This window comes from Syngnathoides biaculeatus, chromosome 16, assembly GCF_019802595.1.
Source record: "Syngnathoides biaculeatus isolate LvHL_M chromosome 16, ASM1980259v1, whole genome shotgun sequence".
In the NCBI taxonomy this organism is placed as follows: domain Eukaryota; kingdom Metazoa; phylum Chordata; class Actinopteri; order Syngnathiformes; family Syngnathidae; genus Syngnathoides; species Syngnathoides biaculeatus.
The window spans coordinates 11779074-11792994 of NC_084655.1; the positions used below are offsets into that span (position 1 = coordinate 11779074).

The 13921-nt window shown below is 44.3% G+C and overlaps 2 protein-coding genes across 5 annotated transcripts in view; both read right to left on the minus strand.

Moving 5' to 3' along the window:
* Positions 1 to 1008: 1008 nt before the first annotated feature.
* LOC133514514 (serotonin N-acetyltransferase-like) lies at positions 1009 to 3006 on the minus strand. The gene is made up of 3 exons (XM_061846272.1): positions 2871 to 3006; positions 1627 to 1781; positions 1009 to 1377 (listed from the first exon to the last, which is right to left on the minus strand). Exons 1-3 carry the CDS (start codon positions 3004 to 3006, stop codon positions 1009 to 1011), a joined length of 660 nt encoding a protein of 219 aa, XP_061702256.1.
* A 2698-nt stretch (positions 3007 to 5704) lies between these two features.
* LOC133513948 (myosin-10) overlaps positions 5705 to 13921 on the minus strand; it is a 47120-nt gene continuing 38903 nt past the window's right edge. For all 4 annotated transcript variants that reach the window (XM_061845067.1, XM_061845064.1, XM_061845066.1 and 1 more), the window contains 19 exons: positions 13468 to 13605; positions 13208 to 13331; positions 12950 to 13121; positions 11650 to 11862; positions 11437 to 11581; positions 11121 to 11327; positions 10806 to 10910; positions 10557 to 10709; positions 10226 to 10474; positions 9889 to 10101; positions 9597 to 9809; positions 9346 to 9507; positions 9136 to 9264; positions 8953 to 9041; positions 8050 to 8173; positions 7724 to 7932; positions 7543 to 7651; positions 7033 to 7205; positions 5705 to 6317 (listed from right to left, as the gene is read on the minus strand). In XM_061845067.1, the coding sequence (XP_061701051.1) occupies positions 6164 to 6317; positions 7033 to 7205; positions 7543 to 7651; positions 7724 to 7932; positions 8050 to 8173; positions 8953 to 9041; positions 9136 to 9264; positions 9346 to 9507; positions 9597 to 9809; positions 9889 to 10101; positions 10226 to 10474; positions 10557 to 10709; positions 10806 to 10910; positions 11121 to 11327; positions 11437 to 11581; positions 11650 to 11862; positions 12950 to 13121; positions 13208 to 13331; positions 13468 to 13605 (3081 nt within the window). In that variant the 3' untranslated portion in view covers positions 5705 to 6163. The remainder of the gene's footprint in view (positions 6318 to 7032; positions 7206 to 7542; positions 7652 to 7723; positions 7933 to 8049; positions 8174 to 8952; positions 9042 to 9135; positions 9265 to 9345; positions 9508 to 9596; positions 9810 to 9888; positions 10102 to 10225; positions 10475 to 10556; positions 10710 to 10805; positions 10911 to 11120; positions 11328 to 11436; positions 11582 to 11649; positions 11863 to 12949; positions 13122 to 13207; positions 13332 to 13467; positions 13606 to 13921) is intronic.

Here is a 13921-nt window from a genome sequence, read left to right on the forward strand (position 1 = left end):
TTAGAATTATAAAAAGGATCATATTTGAATTTTTGCACAGTAACAGGCAGACAATCAGCACTTCTAGATAAAGATCTAGCCGAGTATCTGGTTGCTTCATCGAGTGTAACTAATCGGCGACTGGTCTAAATCCTCCAGTGTTGACGCGTGCTGCGATTGAGCAGCTCAAGCTTGTTTACTGACGCACGCCGCTGACGGCTTAGCGAGGCCCGCACAAAGGAAACATTTCAACCCTGCTGCTACGTCACTCACACACACCCGCGTCCACACATTATGCACTACATATTAGGTACACCTGCACTACACCCAATATTGTTTCATCCATTTTTGGTTTTGATTAACTTGTGCATGTTTTCATGAAGTGAATGTAGTCATTCATTTTTGCATTGATTTACAAAAGAATAATGATAGTAACAATTTTATAGAGAGAAGAATGAGTGGATGAAACTCATAAATCACTTAACATCTAATTTATTACATTAAATGATTGATTTATTATCATTTTATCAATAATAAATAATACAATTCATAAGAATAACAACACATACGTATTTGAACTTTTTTTTGTTGTTGTAAACAATCCATCTTGGGTGTCCAAAATACAGCCTAGGGGTCATTCGTGTGCACTTTTAGTGGCCCGCAGCATAAAAATAAAATTGTGTTTTTTTTTTGAAAACGTGTGAGGTGGGGGTTTGGAAACAGGGCTGCGAGTCACCCCAAAAATCATGAAAAACCCCAAAACTATTTGCCTAATCACCTTTCACAGAAAGCTATGGAGAGGCTACAATTTATCAACATAATTATAATACTGTACATAATTTGCTTGATGGATTGGTTTTTAACCCGTACACTGCATACATCACGACCACTTCCTAGTTTTGAGATTATGTTCATACATATTCAGAAATGTAAAAAAAAAACAGCTCTAAAATAATTTGCACATGTTATAACATCTACAAGGGTTAGAATAATTGTGGAAATGCATAAAGCGTGCGGGAAATGTGGATATCATACGTCCACGTGCTGGTCGGTCTGGGCAGCCGGCACAGTCAGGGGGGCGTTTGGGAAGCGGATGGCCTCGCTGTTCCGCCTCATGTAAGCGTGGCCGCTGATGGGGTACCACATCTCCGTGAAGGTCAAGGCCCCCACGGTGATGGCGCAGCGGCCCAGCACCTTGAAGCCCATCTTGCGGTAGAAGGAGACCAGGAAGTCCTCGCACATGAGCACGGCCCGCCGCACGCTGGGCAGGCAGCGCAGGTACTGCAGGTAGCGCCACATCAGGATCGGACCTTTGCCCTGCTGCCGGAAGGTGCGATGGACCGCCAGCACGTGGATGTGCACGGTGGAGCCGCGTGGCTTGTGTAGCGTCAGGGCCTCCTGCGGAGTACGCAAAGCATATTTTGGTTGGCCACGAAAAGTCGACATGATTAGTTATTGGATTAGCGATCATAATAGTCATGAAATAGTGTGTGTGTGTGCATTGATTCCATTTTGGAACGAGGCTATAGCAAAACTAAAAATGTAAAATCTGAAGCGTTGTGACTGGTTTAGGGATGCATTCACTTCCAGGGGAATTAAACCAGCAACCCTTCGGTCACAAGACATATTCATCCGGAGATGGCTTACGGTGGCGAGGCGGTCGCGGTCCCACAGCGATCCGATGATGAAGGCCACCAGCCGGCCTTCCTCGAACCAACCCATGGAAAATTCCGGACACAGAGTGAGGAAGTGACGCACCTCGTCCAGGTGCAGCGGACACTCGCCTGACACCGAGATGAACGCTGGCGCACGCGCACACAAAGACACAGAATTAAAAAAAAAAAAAAAAATATATATATATATATATATATATATATATTTTTTTTTTTTACTTGCATACATTTCAAGACTTCACACAGATGTTATCTAGCATGTCATTAGATGTAGTCAATTTTTATATTGTTAGCATTTGGTAACATTTTAGAGTAGGAGTCAAACTATAAACGGGTTATACATAGTTTATAAGCAAAACTTGTGAAAATAAGAATCATCTGTAGTTGGAGCTGCTTGAGTATGAAAACAGAAGATAAAAATATTGCAAGAACAGTCTTGGAGCAAATAAAAGGTTCATAATAATCTGAAGAGTGGTACGGTGGATCAGCTGGTAAAGCGTTGGCCTCACAGTTCTGAGGTCCCGGGTTAAATCCTGGACCCGCCTGTGTGGAGTTTGCATGTTCTCCCCATGCCTGCGTGGGTTTTCTCGGGGCAGTCTGGTTCCTCCCACATCCCAAAAACATGCGACATTAATTGGATACTCTAAATTGCCCCTAGGTATAAGTGTGAGTGCGACTGTTGTCGGTCTCTGTGTGCCCTGCGATTGGCCGGCAACCAGTTCAGGGCGTGCTGTGCAAAGGTGTCAAGACATCAAGAAATGTACTGCATGCAGTTTAAATGCCAAGTGTGCAAATGTTGCGGATACGCCTCAGTCGAGTCGGGGTACACCCTGGACTTGTTACCAACTAAGTGTCAGCTAAGCAAGCACAATCATGACAACATACAAAAGAGACACAATCCATATTTGGTCATTTGATGTGAAAATAGACGTCACATGCTTCACAACAAGCCAAGCAGTAAAACCATTCAAATATATGCACTTTATAAGAGAAAATTATGTTTATTTCCATTGTGGGTTAGTGGCCTGGAGTGGATTTAGAAGAGCAACATTGAAAAATAAAGCTATCATATTAAGTCAGCAGTTTTTCAAATGGGTGCTTGACTGGTGGAAATCACAATATGGAATATTTTTGTGTCTATGTTCAGAGCCAAAATGTCAAATTTGTTTTTTTCCGAGTCGCTCAATTGAAAAGGACAACAAAACGGCGTCGCGGTACCTTCTCGCTCGATCTCAAAGACGCTGATGGCATCCTGCGCGTTGAGCGGTCTGACTTCGCTGGCGGGGAGGGTGTGCCGCCTCTGGATGCCGGGCGACACCGAGGGCAACGGCCGCACGGGCTCGACGGAGGACATCGCGCGCTTCGAGCACCCGTCGGGCCGCTTCCAAACGGCCGTGTGCGCAGGTTGCCGTGCCGGGCCCTGCGTGGACCGAGCCAGACGCGCTTGAATTTTTTAAAGAGCGGCTATGAGTCAGCGTCTCATTTGCATTTGAATATTTGACACCGGGTCAAAGGCCTCAGCTTGCGCGTGACCTTTAGCCGAAGCCTATAATTGTTTTTTTTTTTGCGCTCACACGGATGCCATTTGGGTTTTGTCTGCGCAAGGCATATAATCATCCGTCATATTCATTAAGCATCCACTCATCTGAGGCCCACGTGAGCCACTAAAAGCAGCTGTTTATGCTTCGGAACCCGATTTCAGAGACAAGTACTTGGGGGGAAGGCCACAATTCCGCAAAACTACTTTTGAGCTATTAATACTTGAGTTCAATGAGTTTTGACAGACACATACGCATGTGAAGGTGAAATGTGAACGATTTGATGTTTCTGGCAATTAAATGGGAACATCCTCGTACTTTATACTGTGGTCGCTTTTAATTCTGGTTGGGGGGTGTTTGGACAGTGCAAACAGTACCCAAGTGGCAGGTACAGGTACTTTTCCGACATTTTACAGTTCAATCTCTACATTGGGAAACATTTTCATTTTGTTTTTGTCAACCTCTGCAGATGAGAAGATCTACACACAATAAATAAATAAATAGACATAACGAGAGCAGTGACCCACAACTTGGAACTTGATTGATATCTTCAGTTTTTACTGTATAAGGTGGAACAAATCATGAACAGCGGCGACGTGAAGGCGTGTGAACATCACGTTTGTATTGAGAGCGGCAGATGGAGAGACGAGATATTCCCAATTCACAATTTCATTCAAGAGAATTGTTTGATGTCGTCAGCTACCCAAATGACTTGTGGTAAATGCGAAGTCTTGTGCCAGCCTAAAACCACAAGCATACGATAGTCAGAAGTTATATTATATTTTCCCCCATTAATCATTAGCCGTCGGCACGGTGGAGCAGCTGGTAAATCGTTGGCCTCACAGTTCTCAGGACCCGGGTTCAAACGCCTGTGTGGAGTTTGTATGTCCTCCCCGTGCCTGCGTGGGTTTCCTCCGGGCACTCCGGTTTCCTCCCACATCCCCAAAACATGCCACACTAATTGGACACTCTAAATTGCCCCTAGGTGTGATTGTGAGTGCGACTGTTTGTCTCTATGTGCCCTGCGATTGGCTGGCAACCAGATCAGGGTGCACCCTGCCTCCTGACTGTTGACAGCACTCCCCGCGACACTCGTGAGGATAAGTGGCTAAGAAAATGGATTTATGGATAATAATTAGCCAATTTAGCATTTTGTTGTTAGTTCATGTTACCAAATTCATGGAAACAATTGTTTTGATACAACAGTAAAATATCCTTTAAAACAATTGTACATTTCAGTCTTTTTTTAAAAAATTATTTTCTACATCAGTATAGTTCAGTGGCGGCTTTAGGGAAAGCGGCTGGATGGGGGAAGGGGGGTGTAGCAGTGCCCTAAAACGTGCCTGGAGTGTCCTGTGAGGCCCCCGCAGTACTCATTACTCAACAGGTACCAACTTGTAATACTAAGTTCCTGGTCCGGCTTTACAAAATACAATAGTATCAACAGTAATCAATAGAATTACTTGATACCATGAATGGACAGTACAGGATTGATTTCATAAGTACAGCTAAGTACTATTATATTATTATTATTATACTATTATATTATATAAGTACGATTGCCACAATAAACTTCAGATTTATTTTCACTGATATTACCTCTGTCTAACATAAGAGAAAAACGGCAACTATCATTAAACAATAACAACCAATTAAAAAAATGGGACCTTTTTGTTGGAGGTCACAGGATGACGTGGACACTTACTTGTGGGGTTTGTTCAGGATCTCGAGATGGAGCAGTTGTTTCTCGTCACTCGATCAGCACATTTGCACGTCCCTCGTTATTATGGAGCGATTATTACTATGAGTCACATGACGCAGGATTACAGAAGTTGTTTCCGCAAGTCGACACATTAACAGACGCGTTATCTCCTCGGTCACACGACGACCGGATAAAATGGAAAATGTGCAGCGGAGACGGCGGCCCAAAAGCAAGATTGAGTCATTCCAATTTTCAACGCGGGATTCACAACTCGTCAATCATATTAGTATTTCAGACCTTTTGTATTATACAACAGTGTTTCTCAAACTTTATTGGGCTAAGGCACATGTTTTTTTTTGCAAATTTCATGGCACACCACAGGAGAAAAATGCCACAAAAATGATGCAGACTGAAATAAAGTCCGCTCAATTCACTGTCAAATTTGAGTCCGATCTTGGCCCGTTTCGTTGAACCTGACGCAAACCCACGCCGTGCAACCTCAACATCAAAACTCCGCTAACAACTGACGGGCAACTAAAAGGTTTGTAATTGACTGTAGAGGCCTCAAGAAGGCAGCAAAGCACTTTTTTTTTTTTCTTATTAGACAAGGTTGCGGCCTGGCAAATTGAAGCTCCCCCCTGATGATCTCTCACACCCGGCGGACTGTTGGTTGAGAATCACTGGTATACAAAAGCAGATAATAAAAGTGGCTGATGTCTACATGACTTTAAGTCTTACAGGTATAGAAATTTAGAGTAAGAAAAATCCTAGTGACCCCACAAACAATATAGCAAAACCAAACAACAGCAGAGTTTTCTCTAAAATGTAATTAATTACATGGATGTTTTATTAAAATACATCTTCACAAAATGATGCATATATGAACAGTAAATGTGGCATAAATGTTTTTGAAGGGAGTGGAACAAGGCACAGAAGATGAACGCAAAATACAGGAGGCAGAGGAGCGCGTTCTCTACTTTCATACACAAGCAAAGCATCCTCGTACAGGGCTGGAAAAACTACTTATCTAAAAATAACTTATGGATCTTAAATGTACGCTCTGGGACTTGGGGAGGAGATGAATGCGGACTACTCAACGATGCTCTACAGGACCAATAAGGCAACATTTGTTGGGAAAAGAGAATGTTGGGATTCCAACCGCTGGTGTCTTTAATGCAACATGTGATATCGAAAGATGCTTATACTCAAGAAGCTGATACCGACGAGTTCCTTATTGCAGCCGCAGGCGAAAAGTTAAGGCTTGTTGCCATTTATTCCTGCTGGGGGGTGGCTGTCTCATTGGCGTTGTTGTCTGTCACTTTGTTTTCCAGCTCGTCATCAGACAGAAGGTCCAAGGACGATCCCTCAACCGGCAACTGACGTCTGCCTGAGCGACTGGAAGAGAAACTGATGGGTCCGCCGCGCCTAACACAACAACAGGAGCACAATTTAAGATCTTAAACTCACAATATTCATTCTCACTGTATATCAGGGAGCTTAGTGGTGGGTAAATACTGTATCAATAGATGGAAATCAGTACCTACCAAGAGTGGAACGCTTACCCAACCTACCAAAACCGGATTACATCTACTTAACTACTGAACTTCCAACTGCACCGACCTACCGGGACTCTACATACAGTACCTACCAGAAGTAAGTTAATTAAGTAAAGTAAAGTAAGTAAAGCAAGTAAGTCAAATCAGTAAAGTCTGTAAGGAAGTAAGTAAGTGAGTTAAGTAAGGAAGTGACTAAGTAAGTGAGTAAGTTAAGTGAGTAAGTTAAGTAAGGAAGAAAGTAAGTTAAGTAAGTCAAGAAAGTAAAGTATCTATCTATCTATCTATCTATCTATCTATCTATCTATCTATCTATCTATCTATCTATCTATCTATCTATCTATCTATCTATCTATCTATCTACTTCCACATCTACTGGAAGTACCTACAGTGCCCTCCAAATGTATTCGAACGCGCACACATGCACATGCATGTACACATTCACGTGCGCGCACACACAGTATAATTTGTTCGGTACATTTATTGATTGACGCAATATACTTCAGTGCAAGACTGCTCGAGGTATGTTCAAAAAACTTTCCTGAAATTTTGCAGTAAATGTGAATTTGCGTTTCTATTGAGAGTACCGGAGGCGGTTCTTCAAGGTGTGGACCTCCCTGCTGAGACCCTCGCTGGCCTCCGTGGCGTCATCCAGCTCTCGCTGCAGTTTCCTGCGTGACGCATTGGCCCTGGTGGCCTCCTCTTCTGCCTCCTCCAGCTGGCGCTTTAGCTGCTTCATGCGCGAGTTGGTCTTTTCCACCTTCACATACACACACAAGAAGAAGCAATAAGAAAATAAATACAAACCCCAATTCAAACGAAGATGGGTTGCCATGTCAAATGTAAATAAAAACAGAATGCAATGACTTGCAAATCCATTTCAACCTATTGTCTAATTTAACTGAATAGCCTCCATACACAAGCTATTTTCTTTTGACTTTATTTTCTTTCAAATATTTACTCATTTTCTTTTTTAGTACATCCTCAAATTTCACCTGAAAGCAGAATATCCCTTAACTTTGCGGGTGTCTGTGCGTGCATGCATGGTGAGTGCAATGAAAAACGACTATTTCAAGTTAAAATGCCAGGAAACCTACTTGCTCTTTAAACTGGTCGGCATGGCGGCGTTCATCTTCCACCTGCATACATATCTCTTTCAGCCTCTTCTCAGTCCTCCGGACTAACTTGTTGGCTGCTCCTCTTTCCCTGGTAATGGCGTAGTCGGAATGTGAAGGGTTTTGGCTATTTTAGTCACGCGTAGAATCAACGGCGTCTTACTTGGCCTCCTGCTCCAGTTGTTCCTCCAGCTGTGCTATTTTGGCCTCCAGCGCCATGATGGAAGCCTTGAAGCGACTTTTCACAGAACCTTCCAGTTCGCCCAGCTTGGCCCGCAAATCCTTGTTCTGACGTTCCAACTGCTGCCGGGCGTTTTCGCTCTTTTGCGATGTGCTCCGCTCCACGCTCAACTCTGTGCTCAGCGTGTCCACCTGTTGGGAGGAAAGAGAGGCAGGCAGGTGCCGGAGAGACAATTCAGAAAATATACGCGGAATTCTCTTGAAGCTGTAGATCGCACTCCAAAACATACTGTCAAGCTCATGCCAAACCTGCATAGTGGTCTTTCGAAAGCGGTCGTTGAGTAGCTCCATGTTGCCTTGCTCTTCTTCGAGCTCTTCTTCGAGCTGAGCGATACGAGCCTCCAGCCTCCTCTTCTCATCCATCAGAGCGGTCCTTAAATGCAGCAGAGACAGAGAATGTCATGGCTGTTCTGAGCAAGTTCCAAACTCAAAACTTGGCTTAACCTATCCATCCATTTTCTTAGCCGCTTATCCTCACAAAGGTGCTGAAGCCCATCCCAGCTGTCAATGGGCAGGAGGCAGGGCACACCCTGAACTGGTTGCTAACCAATCGCAGGGCACATGGAGACAAACAGCCGCACTCACAATCACACCAGGGGGCAATTTAGAGTGTCCAATTAATGTTGCATGTTTCGGGGATGTGGGAGGAAACCGGACTCCCCATAGAAAACCTAGGCGGGGACGGGGAGAACATGCAAACTCCACACAGGGAGGCCGGGTCCTCAGAGCCGTGAGGCCAACACTTTCCAGCTGCACCATCGTGTTTCATTTTATAACATGAAATGATGCACATTATAATGTGTAATTAACCACATTATAACGTGAAATATATCACGTCATAACGTGGTAGCGACTTTTTTTTTTTTTTTTTTGTGTGTGTGTATGCTTCCGTAGGAGCACAATGAAAGGTCAAAATAAAGAAAACCAACACATTTGATACTGGCTACCACCAGTGACCTCTGAACTCTGATGAGATGACAATTCTTTCAAAACTACTCCACGAGCTCACAGAAGTCACTTCTCCGAATACGAGAATGTGGCATTTATTTTCTTCAAATGTAACTACCTCTGGGTTGAATAGCCCATGTGTTGGGAATATTTTGGTCCATAAAGTGAAAAAAAAAACCACAAGATGAGATAAAAGGAAATTACTTTCCGGAGGTGCTATTGGAGATTTCATCTTGCAGTTCATCTCTTTCTTGCTCCGCGTGGCGTCGTCCTCTCTCTGACGCCGCCAGGTCCTGGAGAGAAAAAAAAGAAGAAAAGAAAATGATGTTCTTTTTGGGCCCTCCAAGTTTGTGAGGGAAAAACTTCATTTTCAAAACTGTTCCGTACCTCATGCAGCTGAACAATCTCGGCCTCCAGACTCTTTAGTTTCTTCTCATTTTCCTTGGATAAGGCAAAAATATCATCTCTGGAAGCCCTGGCATCTTCCAGTTCCCTTTGGTAATCCTTCATCTGGGCCTGTAGAAGAAAAAAAATGTTGGTTTTCGGAAGGCAAACATGGATGTGCATGAGGCACACTGATCGGATCCAAACGTGCACCTGTAACTTGCGCAGCTGTTTAATGGCTTCATCTCGAGCCTTGCTAGCACCTTCAATCTGACCCTCCACGTCCTTCAAATCCATTTCTAGCTTCTTCTTCGCAGCGACGGCCAGTCCTTTCTGCTTCCTCTCGTCCTCCAGCTCTGCCTCCATCTCTCGGACCTGAACAGAGGAGCCAAGATAATACGGTGGATCGCTGTCAAATGTTCAGGTGTGATTATAAAATGTCAAAGCCAAGCTGGATGCTCCACCTGCTTAACGAGCGCTCTCTTCTTCTCTTCGTTCTGGTCGTCACGGCCCTGAAGATCACGCTCGTACTGAGCTTTCATGGCCTGCATGTTGACCTCCAAGCGTAGCTTAGCATCCTCGGTGGCCTGCAGCTCGTCCTCCAGCTCCTCAAGTTGAGTTTTCATCTCCTCCAGCTGCTGCTCCAGAGTGCGCTTGGATTTCTCCAGCTCGTGAACCTTCAGCGCCGAGGAGAACAACGGATGTAACGACGGTTTCTGTTTGCGCGGCAAACGCGAGCTGCAACAGAAGGCTCACATTCTTGCCCACGTCATCCTTTGAGTTCATCAGATCTTCCATTTCAGCACGGAGCTGCTTGTTGACCCTCTCCAGCTCCTCTTTGGCCTCTAGAGCCTCATCCAGCGCTCTGGTCATCGAGAGAGCTTTGGTCTCCTTTTCCCTGGCCTCAGCTTCTGCCCGGTCACGCTCTTCAGCATAGCGGGCTGAAATGCTCTTCTCCTCAGCCAGCATCTGCCGAGAAGACGATTACATTGTCAAAATACAAACAGCATATTTGCAAATGACCTACGGAGACAATATTTTGACAAAATACAGACGAGCTAAATCAAAATTTGATTTCCAGCTAACGTTTCACCTGGTCAAACTTCTTCTGTTTCTTCTCCAGGCTGGACACACTCTGCCTCTGGTGATCCAAGTCAACAGTTAGATCATCCAGCTCCTGCTGCAAACGAGTCTTTGTCTTTTCCATCTTCTCAAAGGCGATGGTCTTCTCCTCCAGACGTTGGCCTGACATCTCCAGGTCCTTTTGCAGCTTCTTCTTTGCTTCCTCCAGGGCGTCGATCGTCCCCACATCGTCCTCAAGCTTCTTCTTGCTGTCGGACAGCTATGAAGAGAAAAATAAAGCATGTTCCAACCTCAGAGAATTAACCAGAAGACTCCTGCAATATGGAGCTGATCTGACCAACCTGAGCCTGTAATGTCAGCAATTGTTTCTCCACATTTTTGCGTGCCACCTCGTCCTCCTCTTGCTGCTCCTGGAGGGCGTTCTTCTCCTCTTCTAACTGGCGCATGCGGCTGCTGAGGTTCAGCTTCTGACGGGTCTCCTCTTGGAGCAGCTCCTATGGTGAAATATGATCTGCTTTCAAGTCGGCTGAACACCAAAAGTTCACGGCAATTCATTTTTTGGGGGATTACTGAATGATAGTGTAGGGTACCTGTGTGTCCTGGAGCTGACTTTCTAATCCAGCAACGTCTTTTGTCATCTTGATGCCTTTTCTCTCTGAATCTTCCAGCATGGCTGAGACATTGTCCAGCTCAGTCTGCATGGAGATATGATCGGTCTAAGTTTTACAGTTCCTCGCATGGAACGTGCAGTATTTATAAGGACATTTATAAAATGACTTGACTTGAAAACACCACGATTCTGAAATTTGAGGTGTTTGCTGAGAAGTCCCTCAATCATGAGTGTAGGGATGGACTGGCCACCCACTTCTCTTTGTTGGTAGAGATCACATTCTCATTTTCATTACCTGCAGTTTGTGGACACGTTCGGTCAGCTCGCCCTTGGTCCGTTCCCCTTCCGTGTTTCTGGCAGTGACCTCCTGCAACTGAGCCTCCAGTTTTTTTCTCTTGTGTTCAGACTCCGTCTTTGCCTGCTGAAGGCTTTTGACCTCACAGGCCAGTTCTTTGTTGGCACTTTCCTGGCTCTGTTTGGTCTTCTCCAGATTGGCTTTGAACTAGAGATTGGTTGTAGCCAGCATTAGTTTTGACAACTTGTCAGTACTGTTTTTTTTTCCCATGAGTGATGGGATCACAATCGTGCTGCACTCAGGAAAGGTTCCTCACCCTCTTAGCCTGTTCGAGCTGCTCGGAGAGCTCTTCTAAAGCAGTGGCATGCCTCTGTCGCATATCCTGTATCTGAGCCTCATGGTTTTTGGTCTCATCCTCAATGGCCTTCTTCAGTTCTGCAACCTCTTGCTCTCGTTTGGTCCTAAAAAGTATAGAAAAGTCGTCTTGATTCTTGATACTTGGCAGTGGGACAATTCCAGAAATTCTGACCTTAGTTCCTGCTGGGCAGCAGTTGTATCAAGGGTGTCCTCCAGTTCTGTCTTTAGAGCCTCCAGTTCTTCACTCAAATCCCTCTTGAGCTTTTCAGCCTTGTTCCTGGCCTGTTTCTCCAACTCCATGTCCTCCTGAAGCTCAGACAGCTGGGCTTGAAGTTCTCGCACTTGTTTCAGCGCGTTGTTCTTCTGGTTGACCTCATCTTCGCCCCTGTTGAACATCAAGCACAAACATCTCAGCGTACACAAGACTACCACAAATTGTGATAATTACTGATATCGTACTGGAACACTTCAAAAAACAAAACAAAACAATAAGATCTATCAGTTTTTGATAGCGCATTAAGGTCAGGGGTGAGATGGAGGCTAATCTCGCAGGCTTTACGCAGTACACTTGTAGACAAACAACTATTCAAACATTAGGACAAAGTCCTCAAGTCTTCAATGAACATAACGTGCATGTTTTTGTAACGCGGGAGATAGCCGGAGGATGTGAGAAAATAATACAACACAGTTTTTAATCTTAAAAATCAAAGCCAAATCTGCAACCCAACAACTAGATGGCAGCAGAGAGAAAGTTACTGCTCTCCAGTTGACTGCAGCATTCTTTTACAATGAGCCGTTTTCTTCCAAATGCCTTCTGACGTTTAAGTGATGACTTGACCCAAATCCACTTTGGTAGTTGTTTGTGATGAATGTGTGAGTCATATTACTAACTTGGAAAAGTCAGTAAATTTCTTTGTATCCTGTGTAACTTTTTTTTTTTTTTTTTTTTTTTTTTTGCCAGGCAGGTCGTTTATCACAAGCACTTTCTGACTGGCCACCAGTTCAGGGTGAAGTAGCGCCTTTGGCCAAAGTTAGCTGGGATAGGCTGCAGCACTCCCGCGACCTTTGTGAAGATTAGTGGCTTGGAAAATGGATATGGACTTTCTGACCGCTGCATACTAATATAGTTGCATACTTCCATTTATTCATTCTTCCTACATACGGGGGAGACATATTTATACCACATACACCAATCACACATTCCAAAAGAGTAAGAATAGGAGAATAAATACTATGCTGGGTCAGATCCAGGTTATGACACTTAATCTATATGCTGTCAGTCCAATAACATGCAGCATATAAAAGAAGCAGGTGAGACAGCATCTCGCAACAATGCTAAATGTGGTGACTGCAGGGCTCACGTCACTGGCATCATGCCACAAGCTCTCAGTGACTCAATATAAAAAGTGTTCTGTCGCTCTGACTCAGGTATACGGTATTCTGTTTGTGAACTTGTTCAATCATTGAGTGACCTTGTCTGAAGTAACTGCTGCTCATCCTCTTTCTTGACAATTTGCGTTTTGAACTCCTCTATCTGGGTCTGGAGCTCAGCAATCTGGTCCTGGAAGTCTGATGTCTCGCCATCCAGCTTCCGCTTAGCCTTCTCTAGCTCCTGGCGGGTCTTCTCTTCCTTCTTGAGCCTCTCTGGATTCAAAATTGGACAATGTTAAAGGTGTAGAGGGCTAGAAGTGATGGTCTTTTTTCACACGACAAGGGTGCATCTCATTTACCCTCCAAGTCGACCATCATGATCTCTTGTTTGTTCTTGACTTTTCCCAGGTTCTTGGCCTTCTCCTCCTCCTCAGCAAGGAAAGTGGTCATCTCGTTAATGCGATCCTCCATCAACTTTTTTTCCTAAAGGGTGCATAAATAGACTGTTATGTTGCTTGTGCTTTCTTCTTTTAGTGCTGTATTTCAGAGATTTCCATGGGACTAAAAATTACTAGGCATGAAGTAAAGTAGTGTTTACAGCAATTTTGCTCCCTTGCACCTTGATAAACTTGGTGTTTTGGTCTTCTAGCAGCAAAATATCCTCTTCGTATTTCTTCATTTTGGCCTCAGCGGTGACTTTCTCAAGCTGCAGCTTCTGCCGAGCGGCTTCCTCCTCATCCAACTGCTCCTCCAAGTCCTATCAGAACACACACGCGCACACATGCACGCACCATTTAATTCAGCCAAGATATTATTTTACTTTTATCAGAGGAATGATAGTTATTTGCAATAAAAAAGCATTTTGCACATTAGAATATGCTTGCACACAGTCTTACAGGGGGAACAGTGTTCACTTTTGGGGGAAAAAAAAAATACACCTGGAAAGCATATTTGGTCTTGGCACAAAAAAATGAAAAAGGAAGACAAAAGGAAAAATGATGTTGTTTCACAGGTTCCGTGCATATTGACCGTGAAGGTTTGAGAAAGCGGTTCTACAATCTATATCCATTTAT